The sequence below is a fragment of the Myotis yumanensis genome, unplaced genomic scaffold (genome assembly GCF_028538775.1).
Source record: "Myotis yumanensis isolate MYYU_CA2020_CCGP unplaced genomic scaffold, mMyoYum1.0.hap1 SCAF_14, whole genome shotgun sequence".
In the NCBI taxonomy this organism is placed as follows: domain Eukaryota; kingdom Metazoa; phylum Chordata; class Mammalia; order Chiroptera; family Vespertilionidae; genus Myotis; species Myotis yumanensis.
Window position 1 is genome coordinate 50,435,174 of NW_027223765.1, and position 23,792 is coordinate 50,458,965.

Genomic DNA, 23,792 nt, shown 5'->3' on the forward strand with positions numbered 1-23,792 from the left:
TGCAGAGATGTTAATGGAGGCGGTCGCTGCCTGGACAGTGATCCACTTTCCATGGTCATGTCAGAGAGCACCTTCCCCCCTCCACCCCCCAGCTCCTCCCACCCGATTTCTTACTGGAGTCCAAGACCCAAATCGCCACTGGGTTCTTGGGGCGCCGTGCGTGTTCCTCCTTGCTTCGGGGGCAGCCGGCGGAGGGTGACAAGGTGGCAATTCGCAGTCCTAGATGTGAGACGGGGGGACACCAGTTACCTTTACGTCAGTGCACTCTTTCATGGCATGGCAAAGAAAAATAGAAAAACTGAAAATTCTAACACTTCAGATTTGTGTGTGATTTTGAGAGATATCAAGTAACATGCTATCTGTCAGCCCCAATTTCTTTTTTTAAAAAAAAACTTTTAAAAAATCATTGATTTATGGAAAGAGTGAAAAGGGGGGGGGGTGGGAGATAAAAAGAGAGAGAAAGAGAAAAACATCAATGTAACAGGGAAATATCGATTGGCTGCCTCCCATATGCATCCTGACTGGGGATTGAACCCGTGACCTTTCAGTGAACTGGATGGCACTCCAATCAACTGAGCCGCACTGGCCAAGGCCAGCCCCAATTTCGTTAACTGTAAATGGAATACAGTTGAGTCAATTTGTGGGTGCCTTTTAGGGGTCTACTTAATGATTTTAATACCATATTTACTAACCTGTTCAAGTGGAAAGAGGAAAAAATATTGTAAAATGGAAGATAGGTTGGGAAAGAGCAGAATATCCTTTTAAAATGATCAATTGTTAATTTTTCAAAATTCTGAAGGCCAAACTTTGTTCCCAAACTTCAATTAGTTTCCTCATCAGAATTCGCTGATCAGGAACTTGCTTTCTGAGTTTACTTAAAGATAACTCCTGAGGTCCTGAAGGTCAAATCTAGTTATAAGAGGTATATTCCATATTCCGATGACTAGGTTTATATGACACCCCTCAATCACTCCAGAAAAATCCCTCTAACGAATGAGGCCATCTGTGTGTAGATAATATTCCAAGAATTACAAATGGGAAAACAGAAGTATACACCTGCTCACATTCACTCCCAGCCTCAGTGGTTAGCAAATATTCTTTGGTTCAATACTCGTCCGTAAAACGCCTGCAAAGTTATGCATGGTGTGAAGTGCTGGGAGAAGAAGGCATCCTTGACTCCAGGGAGCTTAGGATCTGAATGGGACATTCTGACCTCACCTATTCCTCTGTCCATGGTCCAGAGAAAGCCACAGCGATATTTTCTTACCAAGAAGAAATGAATCACGTGCTGCAACTGTGGGGCTGCCCTCTAGTCCCTTGGATATTATGGAACAGTTGAGAGAGAAATGTATGTTTTGAATCTCTAAGAGAGCTGCTAAGTCCTTACTTCATGGCTGCTCAGATGTAATAGCTAGCACTTCACAGGCCTATATAATATGGTGGTTTGAAATATTTCAGTAAAGTAATAAAAATAAAGACGACACAACTCATAAGTTGTGTTTGGTTAATTGATCAGCAGTGACAGCATGGATGGCACTGCCATATTCCTTTATTTTTCTGATTTGCCTCATCCATAGACAACCATGGCGACATGCATAGACTAAGGGTGTCAGAACAGAGCCCATGTCCTGCCAGATGGAGCCTGGGAGCACGAGTTCTGGGCATAGTCTGTGTTCCGATCTGGTCTTTGGCAATTAGCAAAGCTGATGTGCAAACCCAAGTCTCCTCTTCACAAAAAAGGATGCCCAAATCAAGGCCCACAAAGAGTGGTGTGCTGGTGAGTGATCGCCAATGAGCTCTCAAGGAAAAAGGTGTGCATGCTTTTGTGTAGAGAGATATATGTTTACACATGCACATATATGCTTCTTATAAATTTTACTGATATAAAGGATACACAGCATACAATTTACAAATAACAATAAAGTATAGAATTCTTCATTTAAAATTCCATACAGTCAATTGATTCTCATAGAATAGTTTTGATGATTTTTGCTGAACTCTGCAATCTGTTGAAAAACTATGGTTGTAATTGCCAGACAAGTGTAGTTCTGACATAAATGTTAGTTGATGTTTTGTTTACTTTTAAGCATAAGGTGAAAGTGAAACAATAAAGATGTATGTACAAACTTGGCTCATTCACCAATGACATGAAGGATTTCTTTGCTAAACCAGATAGTGATTTTCAAATACCAGAAAAACATTTCTTTAATTTTTGTGCTATTCATAATGTAACAGCTACAGACACTAGACTCTTTTAAGTTTTATTTGCATGATTGCTATTTTCTCCATCACCTTCTTACATCTAAATAATCAACAAAACAGTGAATAAAACCCTGGAATATGTAATATTTGCTGACTTTTGTGCTGTAAATACTCTCACCATGGCTAGTTCAAGCCACCAACTTGATGTCAAGTTGGGCAGAGATATACAGTAGCCATTGTTATACAATATTTCCAGCACACAGATGCGTGCACAGGTAAGAAGCTCAAGAGCACAGTCAATAGTGAGATGCAGGAACAACCCAGCACCAGGACCTGCTGCCTGAACATACGACACTGTTTGCTGAACCTTACATTGAAATCATTAAAACAACAAAGAAAACAACACCAAACAATCAACATTTGCCATTCAATAAGAATCAGAATCAAACCTACATACATTTCAAATGACCAGAGAAGAACAAAACTGGTACATCAAAATACTACATTAAAAATGTAACAAATAAGTAAATCCAGAACAATTTAATCAATGGTTTTCTCTACCTAAATATTTGCCTATGAAAAGAACCACTAGGAAATTTTGGCATCTCAGTGCCCAAAGCCAATAAGGGAGTTGAACGAAGGAGACCCACCTGGACCTCAGCTGGTCTAGCTGCTGCGTTGCAGACACTGACATCCACCACTGACACGCCATAGGTCCCAGCGATGCATTGCACCACTCTGTGCTGGTATCCCCGTCCACAAGTGACACTGCACTGGGGGAAAGAAACAAAACACAAGTATATACAATTCAGCAACATTTCTTTCTCTTACTTTCCACACAACATTCTACAAGAGAAAAAGTAGTTCCATCACTGTGGGCCAGAGGGTAGGCACCCAGAGAAATTAGGTAAAAGTAGGTAATCCTGCTTTGTACAAATTATCACGACAACGCTTGAAATTATTTCTATCTCCATTGAAATTATGTCTGTAGGAGTTCAGTTCCTTAACTGTGAATCCACGGAATAAGGAGAGTACATTTCAATAATTTTTACACCTTTCACACTATAGTTACCAGAACCATGAAAAATAGTTTGGTAGGTCCTCAAAGAATTTAATATAGAATTTCCATACGACCCAGAAATTCCTCTTTTAGGTATATATCCAAAAGAATTGAAAACAGAGTCTCAAAGAGAGATTAATATACTCATATGTTTATAGCAGCATTAGTCATAATAGCCAAAAAATGAAAGCAACCCAAGTGTCCTTCAACAGACGAATGCATAAGCAAAGTATGCTACATACACACAATGGATTATTATTCAGCCTTAAAACTTTTAGGAAGAAAATGATATTATGCCTATGAAATAATCCAGTCCCAATAGGACAGATAATGATTCTACTTCCAGAGGCATCCAGAATAGTCAAATGCATAGATGTAGGGCACGACTATAGCGTTAAGCCTCAGACCGACCTGTTGGCAAAGCCACAAACAAGTTCCAGCTTAGAGGGCAGCACCCTCTTAGCATAATTAGGCTTGACCTTATGACGCTCCCTAGATCTTATCTGGGTAGCTAATGGGCTGTGGGAGGTGCAGCAAGTGCTGCCAAAACAAATGAAACTCACAAGAACACTGTAACTATGGTGACCACTACCTTGTTTACCTCTGGCTATAAAATAAAGGCTCAGCGTGCCTTCTGGATCTCTCTCTGTGGCCTCAGCCAGGCACAGGAAGATCCACCTAGACCAGTGATGGCGAACCTTTTGAGCTTGGCGTGTCAGCATTTTGAAAAACCCTAACTTAACTCTGGTGCTGTGTCACTTATAGAAATTTTTTGATATTTGCAACCATAGTAAAACAAAGACTTATATTTTTGATATTTATTTTATATATTTAAATACCATTTAACAAAAAAAAATCAACCAAAAAAATGAATTTGCGTGTCACCTCTGACGCACATGTCATAGGTTCGCCATCACTGACCTAGTCCCAGCTTACTCTCTTGGTCTGTATTTCTTCATCCTTCGCCGCCCTCCCTCAGGCTTGCGAACCCTTGGCTGAGCTGGTTCGGCACACATAGAGAATGCAGACTAGTGGTTGCCAGGGGCTGGGTGGAGGGCAAATGGGCAGTTATTTAATGGGTCGAGTTTTTTTTTTTAATTTAATTCTCACCTGAGGATTTTTTTTTTTATTGATTTAAGAGAGGGATAGAGAAAGAGAAACATTGATGTGAGAAAGAAATATTGATTGGTTGCCACCTGTATGTATGCGCCCCAACTGGGGATTGAGCCCTACAACCTTTTGGTGTATAGGCTGATGCTCCAACCAACTGAGCCACCTGGCCAAGGCAATGGGTAGAGTATTCATTTTGCAAGATGAAAAGTTCTGGATATTGGTTGCACAGCGATATAAATGTACTCAAGACGATTGAACTATACACTTAAAAATGGTTAGGATGGTAAATTTTATGTTATCTGTATTTTACCACAATTACAAAATTTTAAATAACGGGATAATAACTTGAATAGACATTTTTCCAAAGAAGATATACAAATGGCCAACAAGCTCACGAAAAGATGGCCAACAAGTCCTTAGGGAAATACAAGTCAAAACCTTAGGTGTCATAATTAAAAAGTGGGAAAATAAGAAGTGTTGCAAGGATGTAGATAAACTGGAACCTTTGTGTATTACTGGTAGAAATGTAAAAGGGTGCAGGTTCTGTGGAAAACTGGTGGTTAAAACGTTTAACCCAGAATGACCACATAACTCATCAACACCACTCTTAGGTATATACCCCAAAGAATTGAAATCAGGTACTAAAAAGAACATTCATTCATAGCAGCACAATTCACAATATCCAAGAGGTGTGAGTAACCCAAATATCCAATGAGGGATGACTGAATAAACAAGCGTGGAATATCCACACAATGGAATATTACACAGCCATAAAAAGGAACAGAGTAAAGAGGTGTGTTACAATGTGGGTCACCCCTAAAAACATGCTACATAAAAGAGCCAGACACAAAAGGTCCAATATTGCATGATCCCATTTATATGAAATACTTAGAATAAATAAATATATGAAGGCAGAAAGCAGACTGTGGGCTCCAGGGGCTCCAGGGAGGAGTAATCAGGGAGTAACTGCTCAGTGAGTGTTCTGGGGGCCATGGGAATGTTCTGGAAATAGACACAGGTGGTGGTTGCACACTATGAACACACTAAATGACACTGACTTGTTCACTTTGAAGTGGTTAATTTTATACATGAATCTTACTTCAATTAAAAAAGCCCAAGTCTAATCTTAATATTATAAAAATACTTCTTATAAAAATATTATAAGAAAATCATATACATATTAATAATGTAATCTCTGCAATGCAGAGTTAGAAGTATGTTTGGTTTTCTTGTTTTTGCTAAATAACATTTAGCAAAATTATTCTTATGAACAGGCATGAGTCTTAAACAATATTTTAAAAAACAATATTCTGTTGCCCTGAATTGCATGTTCAGGCAAAGGAAGATCAAATCTCTAGCTAGGATTGGTCTGGTGTGGACAGGGGTAAAAACAGGTCCAGCAGTTCTAACAGATGTTATCTTCCAATCTTACCAGTGACCCTGAGCTGTGCATCTTCCCTCTGAGGACTCCCTAAGAGTTATGTGGATGGAGACAAAGAGGAGGCGAGATTAGAGGCGGGCGTGGACTCTCTCTGTGTATGCAGAGTGATCAGCCATGTTTTGACTGGGGACGCTGGGCGATGGGGAGCATTTGGAAGAGTGTCGATGCTAATGACAGAAACCGCAGGCATGGAAATGAAGATGTCAGCTGGAGGGATGAAGTGGCTGAAGCTGGGGCTGGACCGAGCGGAAGGAGAGTCATTCTTTAAGATATTACGTAAGTGACAGCAGACAGCTGCTTTGCTTCCCCTGGGAACCCAGAGAGCTACTGAAATAGGACCAGAATGCTTTTTGCTTCCATATTGGGAAGGACTTAATCTCAAGAGCAGTGGCTTCTCCACTGCAAGCGCCAGGGAGACTTCCACTGTCTCCTTTAAGAGCAGGTCTAGTCAAGAGTTAAAACCCACTCGGAAGAGATTCTTGCAAAGCGAGATGATTCTGCAGCCTTTGACCTGATGAATCTGTTTGAACAGTCTGACTTACTTAGGAGAGGTGAGCTTTGGAAACACGACAATGGGAGCCACAACGTCCCATCCAAATCCCACTCCAGACCCTCCTGCCTAAGATGCTGGGGCTGGCCCTTTTTCTGTGACAGACACACAGGGCACACGAGAGGATAACATCAGCCAGACTCCCGATCTGTTGTGACAAGTTCCAATGCTCGTGTCTCAATCTGGTTTTGATCCCAGAGAGTAGACAGTCACGTGGGTCTGTACAGGGGACAGTCGGCTGCAGGAGGGCCAGGGCAACCCTGGGAAGTGGGGTAAAATGGGTGCAAAGTTTCTCCTGCTGGGCCCAGAGCACAAAGGCCCAGGGCAGTCAGACTCAGCGGCGAGGTCTGCCATTGGCATGCACGCTGTAAGCGCTCTCCAGGTGAAAGGAAAGAATGCAGTTAAGAACTTTATCTTTGAAATACCTGTCCCCAGGGACCCGCCTGCCAGGACGCACATTCTGGCTGCTGACAGGTCTGCACGGAGGCTGGCTTGGTCTGAGGGTCACAGATTCTGTCGTCTAATTGATCTTCACCGAACTGACACCAGACCTGCCGGTGCTTGTGCCCTTCCCCACAGGTGACCAAGCACTGCAACGAAAGCACAGCCAGTCAGGCCCACTTCTCAGCACCTGTGGGGTCCCGGGCCACTCCTGACCAGCAGGAACAGGAGTGCTCTTTCCCACAGCAATTCCTCTGTCTCAGCACCCTGGGAAATAGCAAGGCTCATTCACTCATTCCTTCATTCACTCATTCATTCACTCTGTATTTATACAGATTCCAGAAGAAACTTGACACAGCACCATGCTCTGAAGCAGGGGTCCTCAAACGTTTTAAGCAGGGGACCAGTTCACTGTCCCTCAGACCGTTGGAGGGCCAGACTATAGTTAAAAAAAACAACAACTATGAACAAATTCCTATGCACACTGCACATATCTTATTTTGAAGTAAAAAAACAAAACGGGAACAAATACAATATTTGTATTTGCATGTGGCCCGCGGGCCGTAGTTTGAGGACCCCTGCTCTGAAGTATTGAAGAGCAGCATTCACAGTTTCCTAGCGAGGGAGTTAGGTGTGGGGAATTGAGTCAGACCAACCTGGGTTTTAATTCAGAGGCCAAGTGACCTCTGTACCTCAGTTTCTCATCTGTACTCGGGGGACAATAGCGCCTACTGCCAAGACTTGTGAAAACTAAGTGAAAACAAACCCAACTAAAGTGCTTACCCCATGTTTATCTAGTAAATCTATACTAACAATAGAGGAACATGCAAATTGTCTGGTACACAGTCACAGTAACAACCAAACAGGAGGCTGCATGGGGCCACAAGGCTGGCAGGAGTGTTAGTGAGGGACGACCAAACTACTGAATAGCAGGCTGCATGGGGTGACCAGGCTGGCAGGGGGGTTAGTGAGGGATGACCAAATGACTGAACAGCAGGCTTTGTGGGGCGACCAGGCCGGCAGGGCGGGCAGTTGGGGGCAAGCAGACTGGTAGGGGGGGCAGTTGGGGACAAGCTGGCTGGTAGGGGGGGCAGTTGGGGACAAGCTGGCTGGTGGGGGGGGAGGTTGGGGCAACCAGGCCAGCGGGGGAGGGGGGGTAGTTAGGGGCAATCAGGCCGGCAGGCAGAGGCGGTTAGGGGTGATCAGGCTGTTGCGGGGGCCAGTTAGGGGTGATCAGGCCGGCAAGTGAGCAGTTAGGAGCCAGCGGTCCCAAATTGTGAAAAGGATGTCCCAGATTGGAGAGGATGCAGGCTGGGCTGAGGGGGAGCCCTCACTGCTACTGTCTATACTCATTGTAAAATGCTTGAAAAATACAGAAAAGTATAACAGAGAAACCTAGAGTGATCCCCAAATCTCACTACCCAGGGAGGATCATTAACATGTTGCTGTCTGTTTCCCAGTCTGTTTATCTATAGAATGCTGGATCATACTGAATATATCATAGAGTTTGAGAACCCTGGCTTGCACTTTATCAAGCATTCTTGCACAAGTTTGTTACTTAATTTGAAATGCTACTTTAGTTCATACTAGCTATCTAAGAACAATAAACCCAGTACCTTCTTTCATCTTTTTAAGAACAATACAGGGGTTTAAGAGAAGGCAGCTTGTTAACAGTGAAAGCACGAGGCTTGTTGGTAACTGTCCAGAATAAGACACTGGTAAGCACATGCACCATTGCTTGCCTGCCATTCAAGGGGCATTAATAGTGTCCTCTTAAGATTCACATTCTATCTGATGCTAAAAGTGAACAGCTCCCCTGCGCTTGTGTGGATGAGGTAAGGGAGTGCACTCAGAGGGTGCTGACAGGAAACACCTCTTCCCCACATTCCTGACTTGGCCATAAACAAGGGAACTTCGGTTTTCCTTCCATTTGCTGGCCAGAAGGAAGGTGGAAGGAGCCACCGCTGGGTGAGGTCCCAGGGGCTATGCTAGTGGTGAGCGCTGACAGGCCTAACAGCATGAAAGGGGCTCCCCTGTGCACCGCCCTATGCTTCCCAGGTCAGGGACCGAAAGGCATAAACCCGGAGTGCCCAGTGGCCCTTTCTCTTTCCCGTTTCCACTAGCACCTGGTCGGATATGTGAGAGAGGCCACTTGCTGGGGTCTGATTCTCCTACTTTACAGATGAGTTAGCAGGACACCTCATTATTTACTGTAGGCCTAAGCCAGTGCGGCTTTATAATTCCTAAAGCCTGGATTCCCTTTGCAGTGACTTCGCTGGTGCTCAAAGAGGAAGGGAGAGGAGATACAGGACGGGAAAGTCAAAATCACCAACAAAAGCTGCCGTGGCAGGTGATGCAGCTAGCCTGGCGGTGCCTCTGAAGCCGCCAGTAGACCCTCCCGTCCAGTATGGCAGTCCTGGGGTGAGTGAGGGACTCGGGTCATTTCCTCAATGGAAGGTGTAGGAAAGGCACAGCAGGTTTAACCTTGAACCGCCCGGGGGAGGGGGAGGGGAGGGCTTGGAGTTGATATGTCAGAGATGACCCAGGGAAAATGATAGCACTGTCCTCTCACCTCAGACCAGTCTCCCGACTTCCACCGCGGACAAGGGAACTCATTGCACCTCTGAACGGTGACTTTCTCCTGATGTGTGCATTTGCTGTCATCCAGGACATCATTTCGGGTGTTGACACAAACAGCCCTTCTCCTCTGGATTCCACCATCACAGCTTTCAGAACACTGAAAAAACAAAAAATGAAATAAAACCGAGTTTCTTGCCAAGCACTGTCGAGATCCTGGTGAGCTGGCTTGTCCCTGCCAGACCTTAAGACACAACCAACCAACCAAGCCTGGCCAATCTGGTTGTCATTTTGGGACTCTCTGTTCATGTTATCAATTTACTTAAGAGGTTTATAAATGAGCATAGAAAAATAAAATTAGAAATGGTCCACGGGGTATGAAAAAAGTGATTTGTTGAGTAGGTGGACCATTCCCAGTTTTCCACATGCCATGGCCGCATCACACATTACAGATTAATCATGGCGCTCTTTTTCGCAGATTTTGAATGGGGTCAGGCATTATAAATCAATCATGGTACTCTTTCCATGCAGCTACATGGGGTTTCTCAGCACAGCCCTAAGGAAGGGATTAGCTGATTCATCCTCACCCACGAATCAGACTTAGCACTCGAAAAGACTGTCTTTCAGAGAGAAGCAACTCACTTCAGTCCAAGCAGAGTAGTGCCAGCCCCCGGTGCTACATTCTCCTGAGCATTTTTCCTGGTTGCTTGGTTTGGGGTGACTGCTGCAAAAACTGTCATCCACCTTCTCGGTCCTCCCGTCCAGCCGGCTGTATCTGGCACAGTAGATGTCTAATGTGCGGTAGCCCAGGCCACACTGGGCACTGCACTCACTCCTGCTGGCCACCTGCCACCTGTGCACACGGGGAAGACACCAAGACTTCTGTTATCTACATTCAGCTGCTGGAAGAGTTGACTTCATTCCCTCCCTCCCCGCCTTAACTCAAACACCATCAAACTATAGTCAGTTATTGAAATTCAATTTTAAACCAACATATCCCTGTATTTTTCATGGCTGCCAATGTACATGGAAGTCACAGACTGATAACTAGAGGTTCTGTCTTTGTAAAGGTTCTCTCCTGATAAACTCTAAAATTCAAGCAACCAAAAGGGGGAAAAAAAACCCACCAGAAGTCAACAGAGCAAAAGAGCAATTTTATATTTAAAAGGTTCGTGCTACCAAGCATTTCATTTATTAAGCAGACTGCTTCCACAGAGAACAACTTTGGGAACCCCCGGAAACCTCCCTCATGTGGGCCTGTGCTAGAAGGTGCGCAGTGAACATTCTGATCATTTGGACTGTAATTGTGCAGTTAAGCGTGCTAAACTGTGTACATTACTACCTGTGAGTAAAGACCTTAAGTTACTTGAATACAAGTACCATAGTCTATACAACTCAATTATAAATTTTTTTTAAAAATGAGACTTTATTTTTTTTTAGAGCAGTTTTAGGTACAGGCTAATGTTGAGAGGAAGGCATGGAGATTTCCCATATACTCCCTGCCTCTCCTCCACCCCCACCTCCCACCCACCACCGACCACATCCTCTATTATCAGCTTCCCCCACCAGAGTGGTATGTTTGTTTAATAGATGAACCTACGTTGATGCATCCTTATCACCAAAGTCCCTAGTTTACATTAGAATTCACTTTTGGTGCTGTACATTCTATGGGTCTGGACAAATGTGTAATGATAGATGTTCATCATCCTATCTAATAAAAGGGTGATATGCAAATTGACCTAACGGCAGAACAACATTGCTATGTTGCACACTGACCACCAGGGGGCAGATGCTCAACACAGAAGCTGCCCCCTGGTGGTCAGTGCGCTCCCACAGTGGGAGCTTCACTTAGCCAGAAGCCAGGTTCACGTCTGGCCAGCGCAGCGGTGGTGGCAGGAGCCTTTCCCGTCTCTGGGGCAGTACTAAGGATGTTTGACTGGGGCTTAAGCCCGCTCCCCAAAGGGCACAGGCCTAAGCCATCAGTCAGACATCCCCTGAGGGCTCCCAGACTATGAAAGGGTGCAAGCCGGGCTGAGGGACTCCCCCCACCCCTGGGACTCCCCCCTCCCCCAGTGCATGAAATTTCGTGCACCGGGTCTCTAGTATAACATAATACTCTAGAGCAGCGGTTCTCAACCTGTGGGTCGAGACCACTTTGGGGGTCGAACGACCCTTTCACAGGGGTCGCCCTAAGACCATTGGAAAACACATATATAATTACATATTGTTTTTGTGATTAATCACTATGCTTTAATTATGTTCAATTTGTAACAATGAAATTGGGGGTCACCACAACATAAGGCACTGTATTAAAGGGTTGCGGCATTAGGAAGGTTGAGAACCACTGCTCTAGAGAGTATTTGTGCTACCTTAAAACTCCTCTGTGTTACACTTGTTATTCTTCCTTACTGCTCCACAATTATGTATTTTAAAAACTAGATTTGAATCTACAGATCTTTGTAGCCTTTCTTGACACACAACAGGTGCTCAGAATGGGATAATAAATTCTTTTAATGCTCAGGAACATGGTCAGTGCTTAAAGAAAAAATGCTGAAATTGAATTTATTTAGAATAGTCTAAATAAACTTGAAATATATTGTGTTGATTAAATCTAATAATAAAAAAGATTGCTTTCTTTACCATCTTCATTTGGATTTGCTCTTTATTGTTAATGCTGTATTGTTCAGAAATTCAGTGGCTTGGTGAGGCCCTAAGAATTCTTCCATCCACACCTGTCCAGGGCGAGGACGTGGGAGAAAATAGTACTGGACACAAGCTTATCTCGGAATTCCTCACTAATGCTCACAAGTAGGTCAGAGTTGACCTACTTTTACATTTGGCATGTAAAGTGGGTTAACGGGATTTTGCTCTAATCGGAACATGTTACATGAGGGACAGTAAGACGCTTTATCTCATCCTGCCAAAGTTTAATCTGGGCGAACCCTCACTTCCCTGAGGAAGTGAGGCAAAACCCTGGACCAATTCAGCAGAGGCAGCTGGAACTTTCATCTGCCCTTCGGTTCCTGGCTACCTCCACTTTGCCTTCCTCACCGTTTCCGTGTGGAAAGGTTATTTCCCATCCTGGATGAGGGAGGCAGGAGTCCTGCCCCCACAGCGCAGGCTGGAAAACACTGTGGAGACTCCCTGATAGTCACACAATGCCCGGAATCTGAGCAGAGAACCTGGAAGAGTGTCAAAGGTCATACACTGCCCTGGGAAAGGTCTCAAAATGTGATCCTTTGCTTCACAGTCTCTCCCTCAAAGGTGGTCTCAACTACTGTTCTGAATTCATTTGGTTCATTTCATGTAACAATTGTATTTTGTTACTCTATTTCAGAAAAGCCAAGTATCTGTTATTAAGTGGAAACAGAAAAAAATGTGCTGTCTCTATGGGTGGGAGCTACGATTTAAGCAGAGTTCTACATCTCAGAGCCTTCCGAATGCTCATCAGCACTACGGTTGTCCACGCAGGGGAGGAGACAGTCAAACATCCTGGCCGGCCAGGGGTCATCTCATGGAAGTAGAGTTCCACAAACATGCTTTGGGCAAAACTCTTTTAGAGTTTGACCATCAGTAACAATTCTCTCCTCAGTCTTTTAGCTTTGCATATGGCCACTTGGCAATACTCAGTATAAATCACAACTATAGAAACTGTCAGGTTGACAGAAGAAAGAGAAAATACCTCCTTTGGGCTCAGTTTGTGTCTGTTTTTCAGTGAACAACTTCTACCAGACGTTTCCACTAAAAGACATGGCTACCACTCCTTCACCTTTTCTTTTATCAGCCACAGGTGCTACTCTCATCCAAGCCTGTGCCCTGAGCTGCTGTCCTCCTTTGGTCTCATTAGAGTCGAAGTATTTCTTTTTTTAAGCTAAGTATAAAAAAGATGACTTTCTTTGAATAGGAAATTTAGAATAGCAACTTTGACATACCTATTATATGATGAAATGAAAAGATTTTAAATGCTGGTTTCACCTTGGTCATGTGAAATTATCTATATATATAAAAGCCTAAGCGACCATTATGACTGGTCGACCAAACGACCAGTCGCTATGACACAGACTGACCACCAGGGAGCAGACGCTCAATGCAGGAACTGCCCCCTGGTGGTCAGTGCACTCCCACAGCCAACCTTCCACAGTCTGCCAACCTCCTGTGGTCCCTACCCCCAGCCAGCCCCGATCAATCACCAGCCAGGCCGAAGGACCCCACCTGTGCATGAATTTGTGCACCGGGCCTCTAGTTTTTAATAAAAGTGAGAGGATGATTTATGAAATCAGAAAGACTTAGGTGTGAAGTCGAGCTCTAACACTTTTTAGCTACAGACCCTATGTAGACCCCAAGCTTCAGCTTCCTTATCTGTGAAATGGGGGAAACAGGATTCTTTTTGCGGGGCTACTGGGAAGATGGGAAGGCCAGGCATGTGTAACACTGAACACACATGACACCCACTCAAGAAAAGTGGCTATTAATTACTACTACTACTGCTCTCGGTATTGTACTCTCCAGTCAGTTCAAGTATCATATACCTCCGTATAAACCACAACACAGTTTGAGGAGACATCGGTTGAGATCTGCCATATAATTCTTCCTAAGTCTCATGGATTCCAGGCGCCTTCTCAATGTATTTGCTTTCTAAAATTTCCTTTCATTGTGATTTTATATCTGAGAGCTTCCACTGCAGGAGAGACTCTGGGAGACCATCAGCTTAGCTGGCATCACTACCAACTCTATGGTAGCTGACTGGAATTTGTTTGAAGTGAGCATTTTTAGTTCCTTGAAGTAACAGTTCAAACAACAGCTCCACCTCAAATTGTTGCTCCTTGGGTACACTTAAGCAGGTTCTTAAAGAATCTTTTTTTTTTTTTTTTACTGGTAAGGTCATGTCCTAGTACTGGAGATGCTTTGGAGAAACTTGTCTTCCCCACAATGCAATGAGAGGAGCATGCTTAGTGCTGCAGCAGGAGCCCCACAATAGCTGCACCTGTCACTCAACACTCCCCCATCATCACAGTCTCCTGGTCTGACCCAGCCAGTGCACAAATGACAGCGAAGGGGTCCAAGTAAGAGAGAGAACAAGGATGGGGCAGGAATCTCCTGGGAGGCGTTTCTTTTCACAAAGGAAGAAAAGCTACACAAAGTGAGATCAAGGAATATCACTCACTGCCTGAAATCAAAATGAAAACAGCTCTCTCCAAAGAGTAAGGCTCAAGGATTAGACAAAGCATATTTAAATCCTGCCCCTTCACTAACTAGTTGTGTGACCTGGGGCAGTTTGCTTAACTTCTCTCACCCTGTGTTCCTTATTTGTTAATTTAGAGTAATAATAATAATACTTAGGTACTGTGTTGCTTATTAGATTATTAATAAGATAAATAGGACATTAATATATTAACTAATTAATAGGATACTATTATATATATGTGATTATATATGTGATTAACAAAAGACTGTTAATAGGATCATATATTACTTAAAAATAATCCATAGTAAATGGTTGACTATATTATTACTTGCAGAGTAGTTACCACTGTGAACAATATAATTACTATTATTGTTACAACATTATTAGTTATAATTGATATAAGGTTAATTGTAAAATGTCACCTTTCCCAATTTATTGAAGTTGTGCTTCAAGGAATCTCTCCACCAATTCAATGTTTCCTCCCTAAACTTCAGTGATTAATTCAGTTCAGCATTAACTAGATAATTATTTTTTTGAAAAGACCTTGAACTTTAGTTGAACTCAATTGGCTGAAGCAATGGGTTTGCATGGAGATTGCCTATAATAAGAATTAATGCTGCCCATGTAAATGTCTGCCTTTTAAGGCCTTGGGTTTTTCTTTCTACAATAACCTCTATCAATGCTTTTTGAAAAATCCACCAGCAAGCAGGTCCTTGGCATGGGTGGAGAAGAAGGGCAGTGGGGAGAGAGCCAGGGCTCTGAAATCAGAGACTTCAGACCAGGACTCACAAAGATGGGACATGCGTGCCATGTTGCCCCTCCTATTCCTAGGACAGACCTGCTAATTGATCGCAGCACTGCTCATCTCCCGTAACCTCGAGAATGCCTTGTTATCTTCCCTCTAGCCAACAGGCCTGCCAACACCACTTAACAGAATTTAGTATGATGATGTGGAACCTGCAAAGTGCTGAAGTGTCCATTTTGCTTCTTATGAGTGGTGAGACCTTTACAAGTTCCCATACTATTTTATATTAATAACTAGAGGCCCAGTGCACAAAAATTTGTGCACTTGGGGGGTCCCTCAGCTCGGCCTATGCCCTCTTGCAGACTGGGACCCTTGAAGGATGTCCACCTGCTGGCTTAGGCCCACTCCCTAGGGGATCGGGCCCAAGCTGGCAGTCAGACATCCCTCTGGCAGCCTGGCAGCTCTTGGGTAATGTCCACTTGCCAGCGGGGAGCAGGCCTAAGCTGCAGTCGGACATCCTTAGCGCTGCTGAGGAGGCGGGAGAGGCTCCCACCACCACCGCTGTACTGGCACACATCAGCCTGGCTTGTGGCTGAGCAGAGCTCTCCCTGTGGGAGTGCATTGACCACCAGGGGGCAGCTCCTGCATTGAGCGTCTGCTCCCTGGTTGTCAGTGTGTGTCACAGTGACCACTCATTCCCAGTCATTCTGCTGTTAGGGTCAGTTTGCATATTACCCTTTTATTATATAGGATAGAGGTCTGGTGCATGGGTGGGGGCTGGTTGGTTTGCCCTGAAGGGTGTCCGGATCAGGGTGGGGGTCCCACTGGGGTGCCTGGTCAGCCTGGGTGAGGGGCTGATGGGTGTTTGCAGGCTGGTCAGACCCCCTTAAGGGTGGGGGTCCCCACTGGGGTGCCTGGCCAGTCTGGGTGAGGGGCTGATAGCTGTTTGCAGGCTCATCATGCCCTCCCCCCATTGGGGACCCTCACCCCATGGAGGTTTGGCCAGCCTGAGTGAGGGACTGATGGCTGTTTTCAGGCTGGCCAAACCCCCTTTAGGGTGGGGGGTTGTGCCTGGCCAGTCTGGGTGAGGGGCTGAGGGCCGTTTTCAGGCTGGCGAAGCCCCCTGGTGATGGAAACTCCCAGCCTCTCCTTTTTTTCTTCTGGGATGCATTTACCTTCTATAATTGAAACTTTGTAGCCTTGAGAGGAGTTCAGAGCCAGCCAGGGAGGGCGGGAGGGAAGCCTCCTGCTCGCTCCAGCTCCGTGGCCACAACCGGCTGAAAGCAGGTATCTGGGGTTTATTTACCTTCTATAATTGAAACTTTGTTGCTTTGAGTGGAGCTCAGAGCCCGACACAGCAAGCAGGAAGCTTGGCTTCCTACATCATTGGGGCAACCAAGCCTCCTGCTTGCTCCAGCTCTGTGGCTGCCAGCGCCATCATGGTTGGGTTAATTTGCATATAGTCGCTCTGATTGGTTGGTGGGCATGGCTAAGGCATAGAGAAGGTATGGTCAATTTGCATGTTTGTCTTTTATTACTTTAGATTCTTTTCTGTCAAAGGAGACTAAAGCACCAACTCATCTTATCTGCATTTAACTAATATGTAGACTATACAATGCAACCTCCAGGCTACTTAATATTCAAACGTGTTACAATCAAGCTTATAGGCAAATGGTAAAACTATAGCATTCTCCACCCACCCACCATCTCTTGCCTTAGATTTCAGACTTAAATGCAGAATTGTTTGGATCCTTAGACAGCTACATACAGATTTCCTTCCAACTCCTTCTATGAGTCCACCTTGCCTTAGCGCATTGCAACTTTCATGTGCATAAGAGCTCCCGTGGGGTGAATACACTCTGGGTGTTTACAGACTCTTCCAGGCATTTCAAGGGATAACGTTTCCCCCTTTTCTGTTGATTTTCAAACTAAACTTTTGCATAAGATGTGATGCAATCATAGTGATACCATACCTACACAGTGAATTGTGAGGGTCAAATGAAAACTGCTTTTGGCAAGGGCCATAGTTTACTAGCTATTTTTAATTCTTAAAAAAGAGGAATAAGACATGTGCAGGTGTGTGTGTTGGATAATCTCCATTTCACAGGAACACAAGGATGGGGATGAAAGACCAACACCCCCTGCTCCTGCTGCTCACCCAGAGACCTCCAGCCAGACCCCCACAGCTTGGGAGTAAAGACCATGATGAAACACAGGCCTTACCTCAGGTCACAGTCTGTGCCGCAGGGCTCAGTGATGGGGCTTGGCTGGGGCAGCCGATCACACCTTTGATCAGAAACTATGAGCTGATTTAACTCCCTGGTGCAAACGGGTTTTCGTTTCCGCTCTCCTAAGCAGGGGGAAAGTTGGTCAGAGAGAGTAACCTATTCCATAAACTGTTCAGACCAGGGCTTGGCAAACATTTCCTATAAAAGGTCAGATAGTAAATAGTTTGGGTTTTGTGGGCCCAATGACCTTTGTTGAAACTCAGCTCAGCCAGTATGGGACAAAAGCAGCTGCTCATAGACAGTATCTAAACAAGCAGTGTGTCTGTGTTCCAATAAAACTTTATTTATAAAAGCAGAGGGTAGGCTGAAATTGGCCCCCTGTCTGTGGTATGCCAACACCTAATTCAGACAAAAGGAAACACAATAAATAATATGTCATACGACTACTAAATTGATGTTTCTGGAAAGTGACAGAGCCTATTGGTTTGGCTTCCCAGTGTGTGTGAAACTCTTAGATGAGGAAAGCTAACAGAGCCCTCAGCCCTCAGCAAGCTTACCATGCAGCCAAGTGTGAGACAGACTCAGAGAATGCACAGCAGAGAATGCAGGCAGATAGAAAGTTGTATAAACAGCATGTATTTGCCTATTTCTTAAAAATATTTAAAAACACTGCAATTCTTTTTTTTTTAACTCAAAAATACCTCAAAGTGAACTAAGTCAGATATATATAGAAAGAAGAACTGTGGAATCTAAAAAGAAAACCAAGCTCAGAGAAACAGAGATGAGATTAGTTGTTGCCAGAGGTGTGGGTCGGAGGTAGTGATGGGCAAAATGGGTTGAAAGTGGTCAAAGGTACAAACTTCCCATTGGAAGATAGGTAAGTGCTGGGAATGTAATGTATAGCATGGTGACTGCAGTTAACAGCACTGTGTTGTATATCTGAAAGTTGCTCAGAGATTAGATCTTAGAAGTTCCCATTGCAAGAAATAAAACTGAAGCTATGTGTGATGATGGGTGAAAACTAAATTTATGGTGGTGATTCTTTTGTAATATATCCGATCATTACATCGTACACCTTAAACATACAATGTTGTAATATCAATTATATGTCGATAAAACTGGAAAAGTGAACACACTAAAAGGTTACCTCACATCCCCCAAACGCAACTGGAAAGCTGATACCTTGGCAAGGTTTGCTGCAGGCCTGCCAGGGCCCGTGACTGTTCCAGTAGAACTGCGGGGGCCTGTCTTCGATGGGGACATTGAAAGAGTAGTACACATTGGGGTCGAACAACTGCCCCACCGCCAGCACCTGCGATGTGCAGACAAAATGGACGTGGTGTTTGCATGCCTGGTTGGCCCGAGTGGAAGCAAAGGGCTGTGGGCTCGTGGCCACGCGTTTACCTGAATCAGGAGTTCTTGTTCAATGCGGCCTGAGCAGTTGAGTTTCTCTGTGACGGTTTCGGAGCCACTGTACTCGATCAGAGCCTTCCCAATGCGGATCTCCTTCTTGGCCATTGTGATAACGAAGTTCCCATTTATGAAGTACTCGCCATCGGTGTTCGATACCGCTGTAGGTAAGAAAACAGAATCCCACTGATTTGCCGCCAATGGCTCCCTGATGAACAATGGCATGACGCTTGGATAAGGAGTCAGAGTGCAAAGGACATGGACTTCTCAGGCAAACAGGCATGGACTCCAATCCTAGCTCTGCCACTTGCTGGCTCTGGGGCCTTGGGAAATCACGTCCTCACCTCAGTCTCCATTTCTTTATCTCTAAGACAGAGAAAACAACACCTATCCTTCAAGGTGCCTCTCAAGGGTAAGAGAAATCTAAGCATCCTGATTAGCCTAAGATTTGTTATACAAGCCCCACCATGACAGGGTTAGAGATGGAAACAAGAGTGTCATGATGTAAAAACAGGTACAATGAATTGAACACTAACAAAACGGACCCCCACGCAAATATCCCTCCCTTCTTCACATTGGCTTTACTCAGGCTCATGAAGTCTTGGTCAGTCTTTGTGTGACAGATGTGGAGACGGGAAAATCCATGGCCAATCTGCCACACGTGTGCTCAAATGCCACCTTTTCCATGAGGCCCACAGCAGTGGCCAGCCTCCAATCGGGCCCAGTGACCTCCTGGAACTCACCTCGTGGGTCATCCCCTCCCCCATGGAATAGCACTGACATGTAGTCACTAGGACACTGCAGAAATGACAGTGTGACTTCCAAGGCCAGGTCAAAGACATGTGGCTCTGCCCTGCTCTTCCTTGCATCTCTGGTTTCAGGAAGAAAAGCCAGCTGCCATATTGTAAGGAAGCCTAACCAGCCCCCTCGAGGGCCTTCTTGCAAACAGCAATGCTGACTGAGGCCTCTTCCAGCGGGTCCAAGGGAGCCACCTGGAAGTGGATCTGCCGGCCCCAGTCAAGCTTTCAGGTGCACAGACACCTCACGCCAGAAACACGCAGCCATGCTGCCCCGGAATTCCTGACACACAAAATCTGGAGACCGTCTGTATCTGTTCTGCGAAGCCACACGTTTTGAGATCATTCTTCAAACAGTAAAAGCTGTTCAACAGAACCACTAGTTTGGAAACGGCCATCCCTCCCACCGCCAGCACAGATCTCCATTTCCTACACCGTTTCCCACCTGCGTTTCTCGCCACAGCACTGTTTATGCTTTCCTCCCCGAACAAGGATGTAGACCCCTTGACTAGGACCTGGGGACCGTCTTGTTGGCTACGATGTATATGCCAGCTTCCAGAGAGCACTTGGTAGGTGCTTAGTACATACTTCCTTTGGCAGAATGAATGAAGCTACTGCAGAGCTTACAAAAGAGGAAACAATCAGTGAGGCTGGAAAAATAATGTTGGAGAACTGCCTGAGTCAAGTGCCGAAACATTAGCCAACGCAGAACATGACAGACAGTCGGACCTGTGAGTAAGGTACACAACGGACCGAAAATGGACAAGGAAGATGAGATGGCGGCTGCTTTCCGAGGAATAATTTATGTATCAAGTGTCAGGAGAGAGCGAATAAAGCCCCAGAAAGTTCTTAAGAAGGGACTCCCTCTCAGAGATGACTGTTGAATTCAGATGGCAAGGAAGGAATGCACCACCCTGACATCATGACTTGAGAGGAAACTTTGGCAGAAATATTTACCAACCGCGTTAGTCTCCATCTACAAAACTGGGCACGATAAAAATTAAAATGTAACCTTGTTGAACATAAACATAAGAAAAAATAAATGTATTCTCATACTTTTTGACTAATTTCTCAGGATAAAATCCTAATCACCTCTTTCCCCCTCGTACTTATTATTAAAGTTTTGAAGTACCAGTCGGTTTTCCCAGTGGCCCTGCTCCCTGGATAATGAATCCTCTGGAGGACTGGACTGGACGTGAAACAGGCACTCAACAAATCAGAGCTATCAAACATGTGGGCTCGGCAGAAAACACTAGAGAAAAGGCCCCTCACCTTTTGTAAATTGTGCCTGACTAGCAAATCTCAGCAGGAAGGCAGCCCTTGAAATACCCAGGCCATGAGTGTAGGTGAATAAAGGAACACGGACATTTAACGCATAGATAGCAAATAGGTTTCGCCCCAGCACCCATGGCCACGGGTTGGTACTAGCTGCCCAAGAACCTACACAGGACAGGGTCCCTGCAGCTTCCTGTCTCTGCAACATGCTCATGACAATCTGTCTTGGTTGTGAGATGAGGAGGGGCCAAGTGTTTGTCTGTCAGGTCCTTGCCCGTCTTTCACTGAGGCAGGTAGCGCACTTTCCCACGCGGGCAGAAGCAGCGTGCGTGTAGGAGGGTTAGAGGGTAGGGAGAGAAGGCACGGTGCCCCATGTGGAGGAGATGAACGCGGGCTGAGGCGAGCGCTGAGTGCTTCTTGCAGCGCAGGAGCAGCAGGCTCTTGCTTCTCGCACAGGGAACCTCCCAGAGCTCCCTCAACTGGACACTGTCCCGGTGCAAAGACTCTGCAGGGTCAGGAATTAACTGCATGGAATTCTGTCCCTAATCCAGCACTTCTCTGCCGGAATTCCTATCCTGGGAGCCCCATCTGGGCCCTGAGGGAAGCATACGATGCCTTCATTTGAAATGGTGGAGAAGAACATGGAGACAGGGAAAAAGCTTTAAAAACAATTAAAAAAGAACAACAACAAACCTCCAAAACTATGGCTGCTTCTTCTTAGCTCAACATTCTTTGGCAATCCCTACTGCCTACAGAATTCAGTTCACATTCCCTAGGATAACTTTCTGTACCTTCACAAATCTTATCCTGACCTATTTTTCCAGCCTCACCATTCACTCCCACCGATAAATCTCAATTTCCAGTCATGTGTATCCCCAGGTCCGGTCAGCCATACGTTTTTCTACAGGGAGGCAATCCAATGATGTGTAAGGTCTGAAGTCAGACCAAAAAGCAATACAATTCTCCCCTTCTGTTTGTGTGACCTTGGGTGAGTTACTTAACCTCTCTGAGTCTCAGTTTCTTCCTCTGTATAATGGGTTTCTTATAGGATTGTTAAGAATGTTAGATACGACAGGACACACCAGCTTCCGTTCCTGGCAGATCAGAATGCCTTTACATTCATCGTCTCCCTGTCAGGCCGCTATTGATGCCTAATATAGTCGAGGAAAGTGTGACTTAAATATCAGCAAGTACCTTCCCAAGGCAGGTCTCTTGTCAAGGAGGCCTGTCTCCAAAGCCTGCTAACCACTCGAGTTTTCTAAGAAGGACATTAACAAACAAAAACAAATTCAGGCATTCTTCCTCGTGTGTACAAATACAACCCAAATATATTTAGCGACACATTTTACAAAAATGTAAATTGTTTGCTGCTAGACTGTAGGAGCCCTGTTAGTAAAGCGACCATTTAAAAATGCACGTTTCTAAGGCCGAGAAAGATCCCAGTAGGGGCTCAATCAATGATGTTAAAGGAGGAGTGATTGGCTGAACCTGACATCAAGACAAGGAGGCAGAGTGCTTCGAGCCAAATGACTTTCCTTGTCAGTGTGAGCCCCTGGCAGCCTCATCTCGCCTGCAGCTCTTGCAGGGTGAGCCCCACCAGCCCGGCGAGACACACAAGTTCCAATGGGTCACTGATTGGAGATGAAGTCGTTTCCATGGCACCAGGGCATCCGGAGACTCCTAATGTGGGTCCCTTACATGGTGATGGCAGGGCATGCTGCCAACATCACCCAGTTTTTCAAGTGAAGTCGCTTCTAGCCACCCAGCTGATGTTTCACGAAAAGGAAATAAGGTGTCACCAGGCCAGTCTGTAAATGAAGCTGTAATCCAGTTTTGCTCCTATTCAAAGAGCAACCGTTTATTCTAGGGGGCTCTGGGCTCCTGTCCCATGTCTCCAGGCTTCCTCTCATGCTCTTGCTGACCCAACCCTTCACCCTTCACTGCATCTCCTTGTCCCAAAGACGGTGAGCAGGGAAGGAGATGGGTGTCACTAGGTGAGATGATGTTCCTGCTTTACCTTGAGCCAGATCAATCCCTGTCTTCCCACTGCCACAGCTAATCCGGCGCTAAGTGTACTGGAGGCAAGTAAGTATCACAGCAACGGCTTTTTTCTCAAAAAACCAAAAACCAAAAAACAGCATCCTTGTGGTTCTGGGGGCAGGGGGACTGCAACCCAACAGGAGGGAGGGTATGTGTGAAAGGGTGACCTTTGACAGGGAGACTTTCTGCTTCGGTACCTTGTGATGGAATCATTTCCTGAAAACAACAGTGGATTGCCCAGCCTCCCACTAATGCGATTAGGGGAGCTAATTTCCTGGCTTCCTTCTCCTCATTTCCCCCATCAGAGCTGGGCTCTCCAAAGGCCCTCTCCCTTGGAAGCGGCTCCATCACCAAAACATGTGGATGAACTGTGGCTGGGCTGGCCTTCACACATCAGGAGGGAGAAGGATGAAGGTTGCTTAGCAACGGAACAGCTGGGCATGGACTCTTCGAGCACTTACTGCTCTTTCCTGCAAGCCAAGAGCGAACCTCTACGCGCCAGATCTGATGGTATCCCTTCCTTCCTAACGCACTGCAGGATTCAAAGGCTCCGAGGTGCCAGCGGTCATGCTCCGTGAACGGCGACTTCCAGGCCTGCACACTTCTCAGGTGTGACCAGAGAGACGTCCTTCTGCTCACAGGTGACTTTACCGTATGTCCCTTTAAAGAGCCATGACTACCTCAGACTGCCTGTCGCAGATGACTTCGTTCTTTACAAAAGATTAAGA

At 45.4% G+C, this 23,792-nt stretch overlaps 1 protein-coding gene across 1 annotated transcript in view; it reads right to left on the reverse strand.

Moving 5' to 3' along the window:
• The window catches only part of ADAMTS9 (ADAM metallopeptidase with thrombospondin type 1 motif 9), a 156,177-nt gene that overhangs the window by 71,369 nt on the left and 61,016 nt on the right, over positions 1 to 23,792 (reverse strand). The window contains exons 17-24 of the mRNA XM_070390944.1: positions 18,947 to 19,113; positions 18,725 to 18,854; positions 17,538 to 17,664; positions 10,027 to 10,237; positions 9,380 to 9,544; positions 6,792 to 6,956; positions 2,853 to 2,975; positions 115 to 219 (exon numbers count right to left, since the gene is read on the reverse strand). Of these exons, the coding sequence (XP_070247045.1) occupies positions 115 to 219; positions 2,853 to 2,975; positions 6,792 to 6,956; positions 9,380 to 9,544; positions 10,027 to 10,237; positions 17,538 to 17,664; positions 18,725 to 18,854; positions 18,947 to 19,113 (1,193 nt within the window). The remainder of the gene's footprint in view (positions 1 to 114; positions 220 to 2,852; positions 2,976 to 6,791; positions 6,957 to 9,379; positions 9,545 to 10,026; positions 10,238 to 17,537; positions 17,665 to 18,724; positions 18,855 to 18,946; positions 19,114 to 23,792) is intronic.